The sequence below is a fragment of the Phalacrocorax aristotelis genome, chromosome 10 (genome assembly GCF_949628215.1).
Source record: "Phalacrocorax aristotelis chromosome 10, bGulAri2.1, whole genome shotgun sequence".
NCBI classification, from domain to species: Eukaryota; Metazoa; Chordata; class Aves; order Suliformes; family Phalacrocoracidae; genus Phalacrocorax; species Phalacrocorax aristotelis.
The window spans coordinates 1,162,253-1,182,299 of record NC_134285.1 but is presented as its reverse complement, the minus strand read 5'-3'; the positions used below and the strand labels follow the sequence as shown (position 1 = coordinate 1,182,299).

At 55.5% G+C, this 20,047-nt stretch overlaps 1 protein-coding gene across 3 annotated transcripts in view; it reads left to right on the top strand.

Annotated features, from left to right (window-relative positions):
* The window catches only part of PRKCB (protein kinase C beta), a 132,571-nt gene extending 112,524 nt beyond the window's left edge, over nt 1-20,047 (top strand). For 2 of the 3 annotated variants that reach the window (XM_075104587.1, XM_075104589.1), the window contains 2 exons: nt 4,777-4,917; nt 14,278-15,674. In XM_075104587.1, coding sequence (XP_074960688.1) covers nt 4,777-4,917; nt 14,278-14,436 — 300 coding nt within the window. In that variant the 3' untranslated portion in view covers nt 14,437-15,674. Of the gene's footprint in view, nt 1-4,776; nt 4,918-14,277; nt 15,675-19,805 lie in introns of those variants that run through there. The other variant, XM_075104588.1, reaches the window with a different exon arrangement.

Genomic DNA, 20,047 nt, shown 5'->3' with positions numbered 1-20,047 from the left:
GGTAGCTCAGCTTTGCTCTCGTGAGCTCTGGGTTGGTGCGCAGGAGCCAGGCTCCCGTGGCAGAGCGTCTGCGTGCACGCAGGCGCTGCCACAAACCATCAGCCATTTTCCGTCCCATATGGAGGGGTTTGACTCTTCTTGAGCAACGCAGCCCTTTCCAGGTGAACAGATTGCCTGCGAATATAAGCTCCCTCTTTAATCTCTGCCTGGTAGCGAAGGCATAAAATGGCATGTTTTCCACAGTAAAATTTACAGGTCTGTGGAGGGGTATTTCCACTGGGGGTGCTGGGAAAGGTGCCGTGCGCAGCCCTCTGGGAGGTGCAGGCATGTCGTGGGTTTGCAAAGGGCGGCTGGAAGGTGGGAGCGTTTCGCGGCGGCGCGTGGCGAGCGCTCCTGGCTGCAGAGGGGTTTGCTGCCGCCGACTCCGGCCAAAGCACTGGGATGCAGTTGGGATGGGGCTGGGATGCGCCGCCGCGGGGGCACGGCTGATGGGAAGGTCCTGGCAGCGGCTGCGGCCCGTAAGCCTTGCAGTCTCGTCAGACGTGGACAAAGATCATCTGGATCAGCTTTGCCTCTTGGTGCAAGATGTGCTGCTGTTAAATGAAGCCCCTGAGCGTGCAGCATCCGTTTGCCTTCCAGAGACAGAAAATAAAGCTGCAGTTTAGCAAAGCAGTTGAGTCCAGACTTGGACTTTTCCTGTATCTGAGCTCCAAACATCAGACGTACCATTTCAGATGATTTGGTCCAAAGCATCCTTCCTTATCTGCAGAAGCCTGAAGGGTTTTCACTGCATTAGTGTAGGGATTAAATCAACCTGTTCCTGTTTAATACAAACAAAGCTAAATGATTATCCTATGTAAGCCAGGAGAATCAATCTGCATGTTTATGGGGTCCTATATATCAATAACAGATGGCACCTTCATGCTCACATGCATAAAAGCACAATGGGAAAACACGAAAATTTGATTTCTGGACACATATATTGAAAATACTGAATAACTGCACTGTGATACAGCTCTGTTCAGCTTTACAGGCAGGTACATGAAGTAGAAAGTCTTTTGCAATTCATTAGTCGCCTGAGCTGCTCTGAATTTGGTGTGCATTTGCGTTAGGCTGAGGAAGCGGGGGTTTAACCGCAATGCTTCAGTCTGGGGGGCGGGTGCGTGTCAAACAGCTGCCAGCACAAGGCAGCAGGTACGAACCTGGGCTGGAAAAGCTAATTAGAAGAAGAGCATAGCCGGGCTTTAGCGGGGGGTGTAGGAGGTCTCTGCAGGGCAGCGTGGTGGCTGAGGTTCGGCAGTTGCGAGCAGAGCCGTAGACGTTTTCACTGGGTGCACGTGGGGGGATCAGGCCCTCCCAGAGGTGAGGGTCTGTGCGGGGGGAGCCCCGGCACGGCGCAGCCTCCGCAGCTTTGCCGGCCTCTGGGAGGGAGGCAGAGCCGGGAAGCGGGCCGGGGCGCGTAGGGCCGGGGCAGCGAGCTGCCTGCCCACCACCAGCGCCAACCTTCACAGCTGCAGCCCACCCCCGTGCTAACGCCTCCCTTGCAGATGAGTGACCGCACGACTGTCCCACTCGCGCTGTCAGGTGCCTCCACAGCTGCATTTTATGCACAGGCATCTGTGAGCTTTAGTGTCGCGGAGGCAGAGGTCCTGCAGGCAGAGATCCTGCAGGCAGAGGTCCTGCAGGCAGAGGTGCTGCAGGCACAGATCCTGCAGGCAGAGGTGCTGCAGGCAGAGATCCTGCAGGCAGAGGTCCTGCAGGCAGAGGTGCTGCAGGCACAGATCCTGCAGGCAGAGGTGCTGCAGGCAGAGGTGCTGCAGGCACTGATCCTGCAGGCAGAGATCCTGCAGGCACAGATCCTGCAGGCAGAGGTCCTGCAGGCACAGATCCTGCAGGCAGAGGTGCTGCAGGCAGAGGTGCTACAGGCAGAGGTCCTGCAGGCAGAGATCCTGCAGGCAGAGGTGCTGCAGGCAGAGGTGCTACAGGCAGAGGTCCTGCAGGCAGAGATCCTGCAGGCAGAGGTGCTGCAGGCAGAGGTGCTGCAGGCAGAGGTCCTGCAGGCAGAGATCCTGCAGGCAGAGGTGCTGCAGGCAGAGGTCCTGCAGGCAGAGGTCCTGCAGGCAGAGGTGCTGCAGGCAGAGGTGCTGCAGGCAGAGATACTGCAGGCAGAGGTCCTGCAGGCAGAGGTGCTGCAGGCAGAGATACTGCAGGCACAGATCCTGCAGGCAGAGAACCTGCAGGCACAGATCCTGCAGGCAGAGATCCTGCAGGCAGAGGTGCTGCAGGCAGAGAACCTGCAGGCAGAGATCCTGCACCGACCTGCTTTCCCTCCTCGCCCCAACTGATGTCTGGCAGTAAAAGCTGGAGGTGTGTCAGTGTCTTGAGGATCACCACCTAACAGACAAGACCCACAAACAGATTTCTTTCATGTTTGCTGAAAGCAAACTAAGCTATTTGACGCGGCAGCCGAATCACTATATCAGTTTATTAGCACATTTCAGGCTCTTACATTGTTGTCGGAGACTTGCTTAAGGAAAACCTTATTGAGTCACAGGATGCTTTTTATTCTCCTGCTTTAGCACAGCTAAGCGGGGCCTGATTGAATCGTCAGGACACCGTCTGGAGCTGCCGAGGAGATGCAAAGATCCTCTTTTTAGCTGAACCCAAGTCAGCGTGAAGAGGATGTAGTGAAAGCCGAGGGACGGCGAGGCTCAGCAGGGTACGGCATCGCCCTGCCCGCTGCCGGGATGGACCGACGGCAGCCGGAGCAGACAGATGCCTGTCCCATGTACCGAGGGTGACGTGAAAGCTGCGCAACGGCACCGAGGGGTGGGAGCGGGAGGGCGGCAAGCCTGCGGCGGGGCTCCCTGCCTGCCAGGGCCACCCGCCCGTGCCCTCCTGCAGCGCCTGGGGGCCGCTCGTCCCACACTCATTCAAGACACCAGGGCACCTAACATCTTCCGCCGTGCCAGGCTTCTTACGCCGGGGTTTGTTTTATTTATAAAGGGCTGCATGGTGCAACACCCAGGGAAACGGTATTATTTACAAAAAAAAAAACAGTAAAACACAAGTTAGGAAAAAAATGTTGCTTTGGCTGTCGCTGCCACCCCGCACCCCCGTGGCCCTCCCTCCCCAGCCCTCTGGCAGCGGCTCCAGTGGGACTCCTCGCACGGGGATGGGCTCTGCAAGACTGATGCTGATGCCAGTCACATCCTTGCCCTGAGGAGAGGCAGGTCTCACCATCTGGAAAATCACTTGTCCAGCTTGCAAAGGCTGCTGGGCCCTTGCTGTTTGCAGATGGGCCTTGCAGGGGGTGATGCTGGTTCGAGGAAGCCTTGCTCCATCAGTCTTTCAGCTGCAGGTTGCCTTCGCAGCTGGCTGGCCGTGGATGTAGTGCTGTTTGCTAGCAGAGCGCTTAGTGGCTCCATGCTTCACGTTTTTTACTCAGTGGTTTTTTTTGGTTTTGGGGGGGGGGGGGGTTTGCAGGCTTTTCCTTCCTTTCAGCTCCCTGTTGTAGCATTACTTATAACGATGAGCTTCCCTGAGCAGGCTCATTTTGTGCAGTCATGGATGGCAGGGCTGGCTTGTGTCAAAACACTTGCACCTTGGGCGGAGGAGCTCTGCCTGGAGCGGGGGCTCATTAGCTCCCCATGGCACGGTGGGCTGCCTGCCGCCCGGGCGCTTGGGCTCATGTGTTTATTTTTGTCAGAAGATGCTTATAAAAACCTTTTCTTTCAGGGGCGGGTCAGGCTCAACAGAAAGGCAGGGAGGTTTCTCGGCGTTCCGGCCGGAGCTTTAGTGCGTCCCTGCAGCGCTGCAGGTGCTGTGTCCCTCCCGGGAGCTCGCGGGAGGGCAGCGGGGGTCTCTTGTAGACCCACGGCCCCACGAGACACAGAGTCAGGCTTGCTGCAAACTCTGCACAGCTCTGGGGTCGGTCTTAACTGCCCTGCTTTTAATAAAGTAGTCCTTTTGTTGCAGGTGTAGGGCTCATATTCTCCGTGCTTATCAGGGTCTTACAAATCTCTGGAATCTCCATCTGATCTCCAAACACAGCTCAAACAATGCCCCCAGGATATTAATATTTGTATAGCTGCCCTTAATTCCCCTGCCCCATTTCACTTTTCTTATTGAGCCAGTGAAGAGGAGAAGTTTAGATGATAAGTAACATTAATGGACTGTTCGCGCTTTTTCTTCTCCAAATTGACTCTTTCATTAGAAATGTGCCTCTCGTCTGTGCTGCCGCGGCTCCGGAGAAGTGAGGGTTCTGCTTCTAGGGCGGATGAAGATTCCTGAGGGCAGATTGTTTGTCTTAAATGGGCAGTGGCCTTTAAAATTGGTTATGCAGATGCTGAGCAGCTTGCTCCCCAGCAAAGGGACGGCTAAGCAGCTTTGCACACACCTTGTAGCAGGCTGGTGAGACTGCAGTGGCGTGGGGGGGTCTGCCAGCACCCTGACACTATTTCCCGGTGAACCAATTTCATTCCCCGAGGAAAAGGGGATGTGCTCATCCCACCCAGTGCTCATGTACTTGCGATCTGCTTAGTCTGCCATCGTAAGGCACTGTGAACCTTCCCTGTCCCCGGAGCGGCTCCTGCTTCCCCTGCTGTCCTTTGCTTCGAGCACCAAAAGCTGGGGGAGGAGATGGGAACCCGTCCTGGGGTCCGGGTGCTGCCGTGGGGCGTCCCAGGGCACCCCGGGGACTTCTCAGAGCGGGCATGTTTGTGAAGCACTTGGCTGCTCTGTGAGTGACTGTTTTCTTCTCTTCCTCTCCCCAAGCTGATGACCAAGCACCCCGCCAAGCGCCTGGGATGTGGCCCGGAAGGGGAGCGGGACATCAAGGAGCACGCGTTCTTCCGCTACATCGACTGGGATAAGCTGGAGCGCAAGGAGATCCAGCCTCCCTTCAAGCCAAAGGCTGTAAGTGTGGCTGCGTTAAGCGCGTTCCTCCCGTCGCGCTCTCCCACCCACCGGCTCTCTTGCACAGCCTCTCCCACTCGTGCTCGCGGGGATATACGTGCAGGCGCTGCTCGTCCTGCCCGCAGCGCGGAGCTTCCATTTCTCTGCTTAGAAGAGCGCGTCTGCCCAGGTTTGGCCCGTCTTAACCCGCTGCTGGCAAAGGATAACTCCGGGACGCCTTGCGTCGCTCTGGCTTGCAGGGGTGGAACCACCGCGCGCTTGGCTGGTGGCATCAGTGGCGCTGCGGTGGTGTCTGGGGGTTGTCCCAGGGGTCAGTCCTCCTGCTGGTTTTTTCCTTCCCTTCCTCTTAAGCTGAACAGGTCTCTCTTGCTTTTGTTGGTTTTTGGTTTTTTTTTAAATCTAAATTTTATTTCAATATCTAGCTCAGCACCATAGTCTGAAGTGGCAACGGCGCTGTATTTCACTCGACAGTTTCTCTCCAAGGTGAAGCGGTGGAAGGCTGGAGCCCGGCTCGCGGGCGGGCAGGGAGGAGAACCTGCCTGCCCTCTCTCGTCCCTGCCTTGCTTTAAGATGGGCTCTACTAGCGAGAGAGGTGCTGGGTTGTGCTGGGAGCGCGAGGCTGCAGGGGGAGATGAGCTGCCAGCAGCGAAACTGAGGTGGAGGCATGCGTAACCTGAAGGCTAGTTGTCAAAAAAGATGAGACTACTTGGCTGCTCCTTGGTCCAGCCGTCTTTGCAGTGCCCGCTGTCCGTGTAATGCCGGTGCAGGCGTGTGCAGCCTGAGCCACAAAGCGGGTTTCAGCGCCGGCGGCGTATGGGGCTCATGCTGAAGCAGCTTCTCTGCCTGACCCCCAGCACGCCCGTTTGCTGCATCGCTCCGCCTGCGGTCTCTGCCCTTCCCAAGAGAGGATGTACAGGCAGTGACCACGCAGGCTCGGGGGCAGGGACATCTCGCCCTGGATTTCTCTATTTCTCTTGCCACTGTTGGGACTGGCAGGGTCACAGCTATGAGTCTCTCCGGGGCGGTCCAGGTCCTTAAAGCATGGGCTTATTGAGGTGTTTCCACCTCCTCCATGCTGTTAGCTGCTCTGCCCTAGCTAGGCACCGGTATTTTACAGAAAACTGTGAATCCAGAGTTAAATCTGATTTATGTGGCTGATGTGGACTCATATTTATGCCCAGTGATCGAGCTGGGGACATTGCGTGCTCTCTTAATCCATCATCCTGGATCACGACTTGAAGTCCGGAGGTGCTCCATGTATTTAACGGAGACTTCCGTGACCCCACTGCCCTTAACAACCTTGGACTCGTCTGCTTTTCCTCTGCTTTACAGTAAACCCGTTCTTTTGAAGGGACCCCTTGGCTTGGAAAACCTCTGCTTTCAGGGAAAACATGGAGTGGGAGTCCCTTTGGTGTAGGGTGCTCTGTTCCTTTAGCTCTCCTCCCTCTAAATGTCTCTCTGCTCTAGCAGCCTCTTCCCTTCTACAGGTCCTTGCTTGACTGATCAAATATGGATAACACGTCTCCCTGATGCAGTATCGATGGGGGAGCGGCTGCCGACCGGGGGGTCTGCTCCCTGCCCCAGGCCGGCCAGCGATGCCGTGCGTGCGCTGGCGATGCGTATTTTAATTTCGGATAAACATTTTCACAAAGTTAAATGCCTTTGCAGTGCCTTTGCAGGAGACCGTGGGGTGCTGCCCTCAGAGCCTTTTGCCTCCACGGCTGAGAGCTGCTTCTGTGCAGTGCAGTTGGGCTGCCCTCTGCATCGGCAAAGGGAGAAACATCCCGTGCTCCTTATCTGTCTCTGAAATGTGGCGACACGGGTTGCTGGGATGCAGCTGGTGATGGTTAGCACCGAGGTCTGAATTGCTGCCTGCTTTCCTTTCCCTCGGAAGGAATGGCACCTTCAAGCTATTAGGCCGTGTAGGAAAGGCGTTACTGGGAAGTAATGGCATGTATGATATTGAAGTGTAATTGGGGCTGTTCGTACGCACCGTGATCTGTTGGCGGAGGGTGGCATCCGACCTTTGTGCGAAGGATGCCCCACCAGGTGGGGTGGTCTGTGAGCTCCAGCCGCGGTGGGACGCGGCTCCGCGCCCGGAGCCCACCGGGGGGCTGAGCTGGTGCCGCGGCTTCGGGGGTCTTGTTCTGCAAGAGCCTGTTTCTCCTGAAATCCCTCGCTCCTGCTGTTTCTCACCTCTCTGTTCATTTGCTAAGGGAGCTGTTGCCTTGTCCCTCCTTTCTTCCCAGGCAGATCCCCAGTGACTTCTTTGCCTTGGATCGTGGCATAGCATCATTGTTTGGTGGTTTACAGTTAAAAACAATTGAATTCTGGTAAAAGTGCTTTCTTACTGTTTTAAAATGTGCAATTTTTGTCCTGCTTTAAATGTCTTATTTCTTTGAAAATCCTTTTGACGCTGGACCTCGGAGGGGGGACGGTAAGCTGCCGTCTGTCGCGTCTCGCCTAATGGCTGGTGCTGGGGAAAAGTCACCATTTGATAGGACGGGAAGATTAATAGAAAGGTAGGCACAGTTGATTTAGGATTTAAGTAGGATTAAGACAGCTCAGGTACCTGCTGATAGCTGATATTTCAACAGCAGTGCATCTGTGCTGGAAAAATGTTGCTCCTTTCACGCCAGCTGTGAGCACAGATCAGAGCAGCACAGAAATGAAAATCCGGGTTTGGGCACCTTCACCGTGTGTTTGGGCGGGTCACGAGGAAAGACGGTGCTTGCGGCTTCTGACCGTCAGCCGGTCATGGCTCGAGCGCTTGCTGGGGCGGGGGATTTGTGCTAGCCTGGCTCTTCACCTTGGCTTAAGTCTATTTTTTTTAATTATTTTTTTTAATTAGCTCTATAAAAGTTACAGGGATTGTCTGAAAGCCAAAGTTTCAAATTACGGAGTAATAGGCAGGTGTGGGTATCGGTACCTGCCCACAGATGCCCACAGCCTTCCTGCGCTCCAGCGCCGTGTCGTGCCTGAGCGCTTCAGCCCCGTGAGCAGCAGCTGGGGGTGAGCAGAGCCCCGTCCCAATCGCCTTTAGCATCGCACCAACGCATTCTGCTGCTCAGAAGGTGTCACCAATTCGCGTTCACTCGTTGCTCAAGCAGCACGAAACCTCCTCCTGCGGGTGCGAGTGCCGCGGCCGGGCGGGTGCAGGGGGCCAAGTGGAAGGTGCCGTTGCGGAGTAGCCGGGTGGGCAGCTTGCGTGCTGCCTCCGCACCTCCCCCCGCCAGGGTGGTCCCCTCTCCGCACCCGCAGAAGCATCTTTGCTAGTTATCTCTTCTGTAGCACCCTCTTTTCTTTTTTTCCCCCACGTTTCTGTGCCCTTGTAACATCCCTGCAGGCAGCGAGCGTGGGTACGAGCGAGGGCACGAGCGAGGGCTCTGTGCCTCCCCAGCACCCGCTTGCCGGGAAGGGCTTCACATCACTTCCCAGAAACCTGCATCATTTTACTCCAACAGGAAAATGGACACTTCGGCCCTCTGCCTGAAAACAAATTCCCAAGAGCCCATGTGTTGCTTTGTGCTTGATTAACCTTTATCACAGAGACGGTAACGAGACAGATCAGGGGCCGGGTTGTCTTTGGTGTGCAGAAACTCGGCGGTTTTGACATGGGGCTGTGCTTGGCTGCTCCGTGGTTTGGCTTGTGCATAACAATTCCTTTCATGGGTCTGCTTTTACCCTGAGAAGTGTATTTACACTTGCCTGCTTTCTCTGTCTCTCATTGAGATAATTATTGGTTTTGATATCTAATTACTCCTTTACTTTACATAAAGCCTAGTGATTTGAAAAGTCTCATTTTGAAAGCATTGAAATCACACGGCAGAGCACAGGATTACGCACAACAGGACAGTGGTTTAAAAAAATTGCTTTTAATCTAATAATTTTTAATTGCGTAAATTAATTTTCCCCTAACTGCACTCAATTAATTAACATTGAAATGCCATTTATAAACCCAGATTTGTAAAAACTCCCGTTCCCCTGCACGTGCGTTTTTGTAGCCCTATTTTCAGTCTTTACAAGGTGAGTTCAGATGTTTGCAGAAGTAATTTCCTAATTACACGAGATTTGAGGGTTGAGGGGCCAGCAGTGGGCAGGGAGCGTGCCGTGGGGAGGCGGCCAATGCATTAAGGTTAAACGCCTCCTCTTGTAATCGAGACAAGATTTCGCTCCGGCAGCCTTGGGGTCCTGTAAAGGCTTTCTCTGAGATTGCTCTCTGATTATTCAGCCAATATTTTCAGGGTATCGGGCAGAAACTTGGCTCTGTTTGTAGGGGAGAGATGAAAGCCAGGGCCCTACATCAGAAAACCCTCGCAGCGAACGCCCCAGCCTTTCCCTGGGGCCAGGACGAACGTGGGCTGGAGCGTCCTGAGCTGGGGTTTAGGATCCTTAGCCAGACACGAATGAAAAGCACCATCGTTCCCCCGCCCAGCACAAAGGGGCCCTTGGCGTGGCCCCAGGTTCATGCTGTGACCCAGATGCCCCCCAACAGGGTGCGTCTGTTGGCAGAAATGCCCGAGAGCCCTGATCCTCCCTCGGGTGGCGAGGAGCCCGGTTTCCAACCTGGAGCAGCACCGGGAAGGTCAGACTTGCCCAAGAGATGCTTGCGAGGCCGGTGGGATCGTGGCTCCCGCCACAGGTTTGGGCCAAAAAACTGGGAAAGGGAGGGTGTGTTCAGCCCACTGGTTCTCCTCGGTGCCGGGAGCGAGGGCTTCGTCGCAGGAGGAGAACGGCCGTCCTCGGCTTTTTATGATCTTTGATTGCATCTCAGGGATCAATGGAAAATATTTTATTATGCCTTTTGTCTCTATCTGAAATCAAGCTAGAAACTGATAAAATAAAAAGGCCATCTTCTAAGCTGACAGTTTTATTTCTGCAGCTTGAAAAAAAAAAGTCATTCTGTGCTGGCTATAAATATTAGACAGGACACATTGGGGATTTATGTAAGATAAATTCCCACCCTCCCCCTTTCCCCATTCAGGATGGAGTGGTGCCTGTACGTTAATATGGTACTAAAATGAGGCAGATTTTTCGCAGCGTGGCTTTAGATAAATGTACAAACTCATACAGCACGCCTCCCGCCCCTCAAAGAGGAGCTTCATTTCGGAAGCTGTAAAGGTGGTGTTCCTGCAGGGAGCCATTGTTTGCCGCCTGGGGTGGCATCGATCCTTCCTGCCCTCCCTTACCACGTGCCTGGGCCAGGCCTCGCGTCTCGAACTCCAGCGGCGCTGGGTCTTGGCCACCGGTTTTACTAAAACCTGCCCCGTTCCCAAGAGCCAAGGGGCCGCCTGCGGCGTCGTGGGGGTGGCTCGGGACGTGGCGTGCCGGCCAGCACAGGTCACAGCCTGTAGAACTTGGGTCTGGCCTTGGACCTGGCTTCTGTACACCTAAAGACAATTTCCAGCCTTAAAATACATGTTTCAGCCATGTGAAAGCTCCCAAAGAGGAGGATGTGCTGCTTGGTTTGGTGACCAGGCCAAGTTCTTTTGCATCTGAACAGAAAGTCCGCAGGAAGGAAAGCAAACTTCACAAAGCTGGACATGAAATGCCATGGATAGATGCAACTTTGAAAATTTTCCATCCACATATTCTTGTCTTATTGCATTACAGGGAGAATTTTTGCTTGCTCATATATGTAGTAAAAATACATTTGTACCTTCTCTCCCAATAAATGGAAGCATTTCACGAGGATTAGTTTCTAAACCTTAACGATGGGGTTGCTTTTGTTTGATTTTTCTTTTTTTTAAGACAGCACATTTCTTTATGGCAAAAAGAAGGCTAGTGCTGTCAGACATTTCACATGAACTGCCTTGCATGTCTCCTCCAAGGTCTCGTGAAGCTAATAGGCAATGACAGCTATATTTTCGAAGCACTGTAAAGCTTTCACTGTGTCTTGCGAGTCGATAGAATCTGCAGGTGAGCGGCTTAGCAGCAGGTAAACCCTGCTACGTTACGCGTTACTGCACTGGTGACCTTAAGCGCTGCAGGCTTCCCCAGTAACCTCGCTCGTAGTTTACCTCAGCGCTGAGGGGAAGACTAGTGACAGCGAGGCTTCGAGAAGCCCGTCTCTTTGTGTCACGGCTTTGCCTCCCAGGCTTTGTGGAACTGGCAACTTCAGTTTTGGGAATTTATTTCCTATTTTGATGTTAATATGATGGCTTTCAGGAAGGCGTTTGGCTGATGCGGACTTGTCAAACATCTAAAACGTACTTCTGCAAGCCTCTGGAGCTGTACTTGATTGCGTGGTCTGGAGCAGCGACCAGCTCTTCCCGAAAGGCTGGAGCTGTGACAGCTCCTAATGAAATTCCCTATGGTGGGAGTTGTCAGCTCCTCAGCACATACTCTCGCTGTTCCTTTCTGGACTCCTATGAACCTCGCTGCTGTCCTGCTGCTCGAGAGGGGCCGTCTGCCAGCCTTTGAGCCCTCTGCCCTAAGCAGCCCCAGCAGCGCTTCCCCGGGGGAGGCTCTCGGGGCTCGTGCCGCCCTCGCCTCCGTCCCCGGGCACGGCTCGGGTGCTGCGTCCCAGCCGCTCCTGGCCTCAGCACAGACAACGGGCTGGGATCAGGCGTGAGCCGCAGCGGGGAGCGCAGGGACAGCTGGAGTAACCGAGAGGGGAAGGTGCCCAGGAGGTCCCCGCTGGGCCGCTTCTTCGTGCGATGCAGAGCCTCCACCCGCCCCGGAGGTGGGCACAGCCCGGGTAGTTTGCACCCGCCTGCTGCTCTGGGGAATAATGTGCCCGGAGAGAAGAAAAGATGCGGAGAATTGCCTCGGGACGGGGTCCGTACGGCAGTCAGGGATTGGCAAGGTACAAGAACTTGGGCTTTTCATAAAGAGCAGCTAACGAGCCCCGCGTCTGCCAGTCTGCTCGCTCCACTTGTGTCTCCATTCTCCATCTCCTCGCTGGGTTTCTGTTGTTAATTTGTCCTGGGCTCTATGTTCTGCTGCCGGGAGCCTTACCCTTTCTTTGGAGGGGTCGTTTTCCGTTTGGGTCTCTGTGCTTGAAATCAGGGATTTCCAAAAAGCTGTTCCTGGAGGGCCGTGATGCGGACGGCATCGTGCTGGGAGCACAGCCCGGGGCGCCTGGGGCAGGTTCTCCCCCAGCAGCGCAATGCTCTTTGCAGGCTGCATGAAAAGGCTTCTCAGGCTCGTTTTGGGAAGCTCGGTACCCTCCTGGTGAACTGGTTTGCACTGTGTTTGCATGTTTGGTTGGGGGGGGGGGGTTGTTTGTCTTTGGATTTTTTTTCTTTTCATTTTTTCTTTTGGTTTTTTTTTTTTTTCCCCCCCTAACTCCTCCCTGGGCAGCACCAACTCATTTTTGCATCCAAATACTTGAAAAAGAGGAATCCACATTGCAACCTACCACGCCCAGAGCAGCATCTGCTCTTGCCTGGGCTCGGCCAGGGGGCCAGAGGCAGCAGCTGTGTTTTCCAGGGCTGGAGCCGTGGCACCGTTGACCGCGGCAGCCCAGAAGAGACGCAGGAGGGAAAACGTGCCTCCGAGCTCTGTGAGAGAGTCATAGAGTGCGGAGCTAGAAACCATGCTGAGCTCGTGGTTGTGGACAGGAGACGTGTTTGGGAGCAGAGGCTTAACAAATCCCAGCTGGAAGTGTGGTGTAGGTTAAGACTAGGCCTTACAAAATACGAGAGGTACAGTGGCGTGGAAGGATGGGCTCAGAGGCTGGATGGGCTGGCGTTCAGCACAGCTGTAGCTAGACTTAAATCAACCCAAGCGTTACCCATTGAACTCTTTTTTTAGAGACTTGGGGATATTCAGTGTCTCACTTGGCACTATAAGAACATACGAGAGCTGCCAAAGGAACGTGCCATCGGAGTCTGATGGATGGTCACGTTGTCTTCCCTGAAACCTTTGTGGCAGAGGAAGGAACTGGGAAATGTTGAAGTTTACAATTGTCATTAATAATTTATTATATTTAGTCTGACGTTTATTAGAAACGTAAATCTGTTTCCTTAGCAAATGAAAGTTAAATGCCAGAAGAATTGCCCCAGCACTTGAAGCGCACGTTCTCCCTGGGGAAGTGGCAGGAGAGAGCGAAGGGACGGAGAGGTGCTGGCTTCTGCACCTCTGCTGAGCGAACAGGGCCAGGAGAGCGGCCGCCGGCGGCTCCGACGGGAGGGAGAGCTCGCCAGCCGTTAGAGCAAAGTCATTAAGTGCAGTTCATAGGGATGTGACGTGCATGTGATAGGCAGTAATTGAGCACAATCCGTAGCTGCTGCAGTGACCCGGTATCCACCTGTTATTAGCTATTGCTATTATTATTATATTAAATCATGACTTGCAGCACAGGAAGTTACAGGACCCTTGTTTTGATTGCTAAGAAAATTAAATAAGGCATTTGGCATGTCTCCCCGCTCCCGACGTCCCCCTTCCGCGGCAGAGACCGCAGCGCAGCCAGCCGGATCCCCGGCTGCTGCCAGGGTGCTTTCCATGCCCCGTGTGCTCCTGCCCTGCGGTGCCGTGCCAGCCAGGGCGGTGGTCACCTGGACTCCAGAGCTTTTGGCTTTGCTGGCTGCAGAGAGCTCACCGGTGCTCCTGGACTCCCGCCCCGCCTGAAGTAGGGGTTGTCGTTAGCTGCCTTCAGGGCAAAGAGAGAAAAATGTCGCTGTGGGCAGGGTTTTAGGGATAGCCAGCCTTGCCCGGTTGCAGCACGGAGCCGTAGGGATGCCGTGCGGACGTCCCGGCTGCCACGCGGCAGGGAGCTGGTGGCCAGGAGCACCCCGGTGCCCCAGACCCTGGCTGCCTCAGCCCCGCGGCACCCGGTGCGCTGGCGGGGACCGTCAGGGTCTGACGGGCACGTTGGGAAGGGACGGAGCAGCCCTGGAGATTCCCAGGCACAACGGCCCGTGCTAAGCATTTGGCCAGCAGCAGTTTACAGGAGCTCTGCAGAAGGAGAGAAGCTCTCTTCTTAGGCAGGAGCAGGGAGAATCCTCTAAGCAGCCCAGGCATGACCAAAACTTCCCGCTCCTGGGGAAGGAGGGGTGGCCAAGTGGGCGAAGCCTGCTGTCAGAAGCTGCCGTGCACGTGGCGTAGCTGGAGAGAAGGTACAGGGCTGCACACAGGCAGGGAAGGGCAGCAAGTAACTGCGCTCCCATCTCATTCCTCTCCCGCAATTACTTGCCACGGTGCAGCCGGAGGGTGTTGCCGATCTCTGGCCGTGCCGTGAGCTGACATCGCCTTGTGACTAACAAAGCTCATACGTATTTCGCACCTTTTTTCTTTTCTGCCATTGCTGCACCGAGCTAAGCGGCGGCGGGCGGCGAGGCTGGGCGGGTGGCTGCAGCCGCATCCCACGCGCTTCTTTCTCCACCCACCATACGTTCTTTTCTTCCCCTCTCATAGTGTGGACGCAATGCTGAAAACTTCGACCGGTTTTTCACTCGACATCCACCCGTCTTAACACCTCCTGACCAGGAAGTCATCAGGAACATTGACCAGTCAGAATTCGAAGGATTTTCCTTTGTTAACTCTGAGTTTTTTAAACGTGAAGCCAAGAGCTAAGTAGCTGTGTAGATCTCATCCCTGCATCTCTATCACCCGGTCCCAGCTGCTGTTGTGGTGACATTTTTCCATTGCAAACCTTGCATTCATGGTTTTTCTTTAGTACTACTACTAGAGTGACCATGTTTCAAAGCCAGAGGTGTCTTCACGTGATTTGGGGAGTGCCCGAAGGGCGGGCGACGTGCGCGGAGCGCTGCAAATGTGCTTTTGTGACGGTTCATTCGCAGAAAATGGAAACTTCATTTGCTAACGGAGCTCAAATGGACAGGTGTAGGCCATGACAGTTAGGAGAAATCTCTTCAGCATGTGCTTTGATTCCTGCTCTTCCGTTTTCCTAGTCTTTTAATATAATCATGACAATTTAATATTTAGCCTTTTTTGCCTTGGTGGCAAGTAAGCGTTTTGAACGCAACCCTTCCCCGGAGCGAGCACGCGCCCTGCAGCGTGGGTGCTGCTGGCTGAGCCTCCCGGCTCCTCCCAAAAGCGAGCTGTTGCTCTGGAGTGCTGAAACGCCCTTTCTGGCTCTTTTTTGTCGTTCCGCCCTGCTCTGTGAAACCCGCCGCGGCACCCCTTGCTGCCGTGGGCTCGTACCTGCGCGGGTTTGGGCAGACACGGTTCTCCGGCAGCGCTGGTACGTTATTAGGGAAGCCAGGTCTGCTGTGTGCAAAGATTTCTCCTGATTGTGCAGTTCCGAAGTAGCATTTTGTTAAAGCAAAAGAAAGGTACCCGGTTGTGAATGGGGAAAATTGAAAGAGCTATCACAGATGCTTTCGAATCCATGGTCACCCTAGTAAATACCATACAACATCGGTTCTCATAGCAAACCTTTTTCTTTTCTTCAAATGCCAAAGCAAATGATTGAGTTTGTTACCTGCGCTTTAAATGTGTCAAAAAATGGTATTAACACAAACGGATGCTATTTAACTTTGAACAGTATTGTGAATTCTGAAATGAAGCTTGTAAAGAAACTTGTTTCAACTAATAGTCCTACTTTTAAAAAAATGCCGCTAGATATTTAAATGGCCTAAATTCTGTTTCTGGCATCAGTGAAATAGTTTCAGGAAGGATGAATTTCTCCTGAAACAATAACGATCGTGCAGCTTCCTTTTATACTATTCTGCAGATGTTTGTGGGCTGTCACTGTATCAACCTGCTTTAAGTTGTAATGTGCCAATTTTTTTTTTTTCCCCAATAATGAGTATAAAATAAAAAGTGATAAATAATGTCAAAGAAACCTGCATGTGTTTGACGATAATGAGTTTCTACAGCTCTGGGCTCAGAGATACCAGGAGCAGCCAAGAGTCGGGGCTGCACCACGCCGAGGCTCGGGGATGCCGGCGCAGGGGCACGGCGGGTCCCCAGGGCTGCCCGGGGCAGCAGCGCAGGCAGCAGTGCAGGCAGCAGCGCAGGCAGCAGCAGCCCACGTCACAACGCCCCTCCTGCACCGCCGCTGGACCCGTGGCCCGTTCGTCCTCCGCAGCGTTTGTCCCCAAGCCGAGGTGCGACGTTCTGGAAGCATCTTCCAAGCGGAGAGTAAAACACCCGCGTGTCCTCTGCACCAGCTCGTGCCGCGCAGCACCTCGCCCTGCTCGCTCAAACGTGGACAGGGAAAGGAGTTTCTCTCCGATGTCCCTTGGAGGAAGGATGATCTGGGCGTCAGGAGAGCCCTCCCACGGAGCTCTGCCGCTCGGGGATCTCTTTAAACGCCTTGAACAGAGCCAACTGCGGTATGCGCGTCGGATTTCTGGGGACTGCAGAGGCAAGGCTCTCGCAAGGCAGCGCCGTGTGCCGGTGACTCATCGCCCTGCCCCTGCGCTCTCAGAGGAGCCGTTGTTAAAAGCAATTGGCAGTTTCAGCTAAAGAGGGATTACAGGTTCCTGTTAACCTCCCTTCTCCTGAGCGCATGCAGAATTTCCCTTCTGTCTTTGGAAATCCGCTTCTGCTGGAGTGCTGCGGCTCTGAACTCTGCAGGGTTGTTCCGAAAAGCACCGACGGCACGGACGGGAGCTGCTCCTCGGCCTCCTCCGCCCGTGCAGCCCCGGGGCTCTGCCGTGGGGAAGGGGCTCGGAGGCGGCAGCGGTGGTCGGGGAGGATGGCCACCCGCTGCGGTCCGGGCACGCTGCCCTGGGCATGCGGGAGTGCAGGGTGCCTCTGCCACGCCATCCCTCCCGTGCTCCTCCTCACCGCCCAGGGTCAATTAGCCCTTTGCTGGAGGCGTTTTCAGCCTTGAATTTCCCCTGCCGTCCCCTCTTTCTGTTTACCAGATCCACGTAGCTGCTCCCTGCCTGCTCCCAGGCTATTCATCATCTTTGACAGAGGCCAAATTGCCACCAATTTCAGACAAAATTCAAGGTAAGAAGTCAGCAAACCCCACTTTGCTGCGCTCACAACTGGGCCCTCCCGGCGCTGCGCTTTCCTGCGGAGCCCCTGGAGGAGCTGGGGGAGGGGGGAGCTGCCGAAGGACGCTGTGCCAGGGGGAGGTGGGCTGCCCCGAGCCTCCTCCCAGGCGCATCGTAGCCTTTGCGAGAGTTTGCTGCCGCCGAAAAGCAGGAGGAGGTTTTGCTCACCCGATGGCTCCCAGGTTGAGCATTCGCCCTGTCTGGTGCCATCAGCAGAGGCCACCCTGGAGGGCTGGGGGCAGCGGTGGCAATTTGCACCAGTGGCAGATGTGGGTGTTTCATTCCCCCTTGCAGCATCCCGCAGCATTCCTGCTCGGGAGAGGCTCCTGGCTCAGTAGGACGTGTCTTGACACACCTTGGTTTGGGTGGATGTGGCCTTCAGGAACCATCTTGTCGGCTCAGCGTCCCCCTGGGAGCGGGGCAGGAGCCCGGTGCCACCGTCAGCTCCTTCCTTCTGCATGTGCTGGGGCTGCAAGAGAGAGCCCCTGTGCAACCGCTGTGCAACGGCCTCTTCGCAGCAAAGGGCAGTGCATCTGCTCTTCCGTAGCTCCACGCCGGCCCCTCTCATCCTAGGGGGGACGCAGCCTTCCGTCGAGGTGGGTTTACACTTGTATTTCAACCTCTCCACCCTTCGCTTGGCAGAACTCTGCACCTGAAGTCGGCTTCTTCACCCCGTCTGCCTTTCCCCACTCCTGCTCTGTGCCCCCAAATCCACCTCTTCTTTCTTCTCCGTGTTGGGGAGAGGAGCCCTGCAGGGGCTGTGCCGGCTCCCGAACGCCACTTGTCCGGAAGCGAAGGCAGAAACCCAGCTGCAGCTCGGGGACAGGCTGGGACCCGCAGGTGCCCCGAGCACTGCTGCATGCTCGAAGCCTTGCTGGCCTGATGGCGCAGCCGCCTCCTGGCTCTTCTCCTGGCTTTTCTCTTCGTTCCTTGAGCTCCAGCCCTGTTTTGCTTCCCGCCTCGTCTCCTCTCAGCCGCCCTTGGCTCTCTTTGCTCTCTGGCCTTCGCCCTGCGAGGCTGAAGCCGTCCCGACAGGGTGCGTCCTGCAGCGAGTGGAGTCTCCGAGTGGCCACGGAGGTCCTGGTCCGCTGCCGGCGCCGGGGCTCGTCTCCAGAGGCTCAACCTGGCTGCAGCTGTGATGTGGCGTCCCTGGCCTGGCCGGGCTGGCAGGAGGAGGGCAGGGACGACCCGGCTTTTAGCCGTATTCTGGCCGTGCTCCTGCTTGAGGCGTGAAGGTGCCGATGGCTCTGCCCCAGCATCCCTGGACAGCAGCAGCCGATGGGACGAGAGGCGCTGCAGCGAGGACACAACTCGTCGCCTGGCGGGTGCTTCATCAGTACGGAGCAGCGGGGAGGATGGCCACGGCGGGAGGGAGCGGGGCAGGGGCGCCGAGCAGCCAGCGTGGGCCCTCCTGCGGCACGTGCGCTGCCGGTGGCGGGGCGCAGGGACCCCCGTGGTTACCCCTCGGGGCCCTGCCATGAGCCGACAAAATAAGCCAGAGTTGGAAATCTGTCGTAGCGGAGCACAGGCAAGCTCCTGGCACTGCGGGGACCTCAGTTCAAAGGCAGAGCCTGAGAAAAAAATAAAAAAGACGGTTTTGCAGGTTTCTGCAAGGCACCAGGTTTGTGGCAGAACCCTGCAATGGTCACCTCAGGGGAGGGTCACCTCCAGCACAGAGTCAGGGCGTGCGGGTGGCTGCGCCTGCCAGTGAAAATGAGATGGTGGGAAGCGCGGTGCTCTGCTGAGGGGCTTGTCCGGCCCCAGGGCGATGCTGCGGGTCTCCCACCCGTCGCCCCCCGGCAGCACCTCAGCCCCGGTTAGAAACGCTGGGCGAGGGCTGCGAAGGACTGCGCTCCCGCCGCGCTGAAGCGCCTGCGTAGAGGCACGGGAAGAAGAGATGGGGAAAGTCTGTTGTCCCTGCTTGCTTTAGTAGCGACACGAAGCAGAGCGGGTTCCCAGCCGTGGGCTGCTCACGCGCTGCCGGGAGCGGGTGGTCCCTCCACGGGCTTTCTTTACTGACGAAGGCTCCTAAGTGCTTGTATTGTACCTTCAGGGCTCCGGTTTCCCATCCAGCCAAGGCACTGTAACCTCCACAGCCAAAATCTACCCTAACTGGGCGATGGCTGCTGCACACCCATTTGTGAAAACAGCCCAAGCGCTCCCCATGGCGGGCTCTGCGGTGCCAGCAGAGGCGACCAGCGCTGAGCGAGGCAATAGCGTCTGTGTCTCTTTTTTTTTGGGGGGGGGGGGGGTGTTGGATGTAGCTGCAAAGTCGTTCTTAGGAAATTAAAAGGGTAAAAGGTTGCTTATGTGGAATTTTCATTCTCTGAGTTTTTGAGCTACTGTATATTTTCTTTTTACAACCCTGGAGCAAATCACATCCTCAGATCAATAGAAACACTCTGTCGGTCAATACTATATCATAGCATAATTTTAAAAGATCAAGCTTAAAGCAAAAGGAGCTCCTACAGCTGCTTATTTTGTGCAAATTTTGAGATTGTATTGAATGTTTACTTCCATTTCGAGGCATGTTGCTTCCTCCAGGCTCCTTCCTCCTGTGAATTGTGAATCTCTGTTTGCAGCAGCAGTTTTGCGTGCTGAGGAACTGCTCCACTGCTCTCTCTTGCAGCGGCCAGGAGAGGAGGGATGCTCGGCCCGGGAGCACCGCAGCCCTCCCGACGCCCCGTGCTCTCGGCGTGTCCCTTTGCTGTCTGGTTGTGTGTTCCCAGCACATTAAACCGGTGTTTCTCTGTTCTGCCCCATGGCGAGGAGTGGCTTCTGTTGCACAGGGGCTGCCGCTGCCTGCCTGGGTGCACGCTCCCCGGCGGCGGTGGCGGCTTTAGAAGCCGGTGCGGAGACGTGGAGCCCTGGGAAGGAAGCCCGGGGACAGCACGGCCTCCCTGGGGCTGCTCGCTGGCTGGCTCGCACTCCCCCCGTCCCACGTTTAACTCTGTGCTTTCCGTTTAACAGAAGGACAAACGCGACACTTCCAACTTCGACAAAGAGTTCACCCGGCAGCCGGTGGAGCTCACGCCCACGGACAAACTCTTCATCATGAACTTGGACCAGAACGAGTTTGCTGGATTCTCCTACACTAACCCCGAGTTTGTCATTAACGTGTAGTCGCGGCCGCCGCCCGCCCTCTCCTCGCAGTCCGAAACTCCAGATCGCCTTGTACATACCGACACTAGTCTTCCGGGATTAGCAGTGCA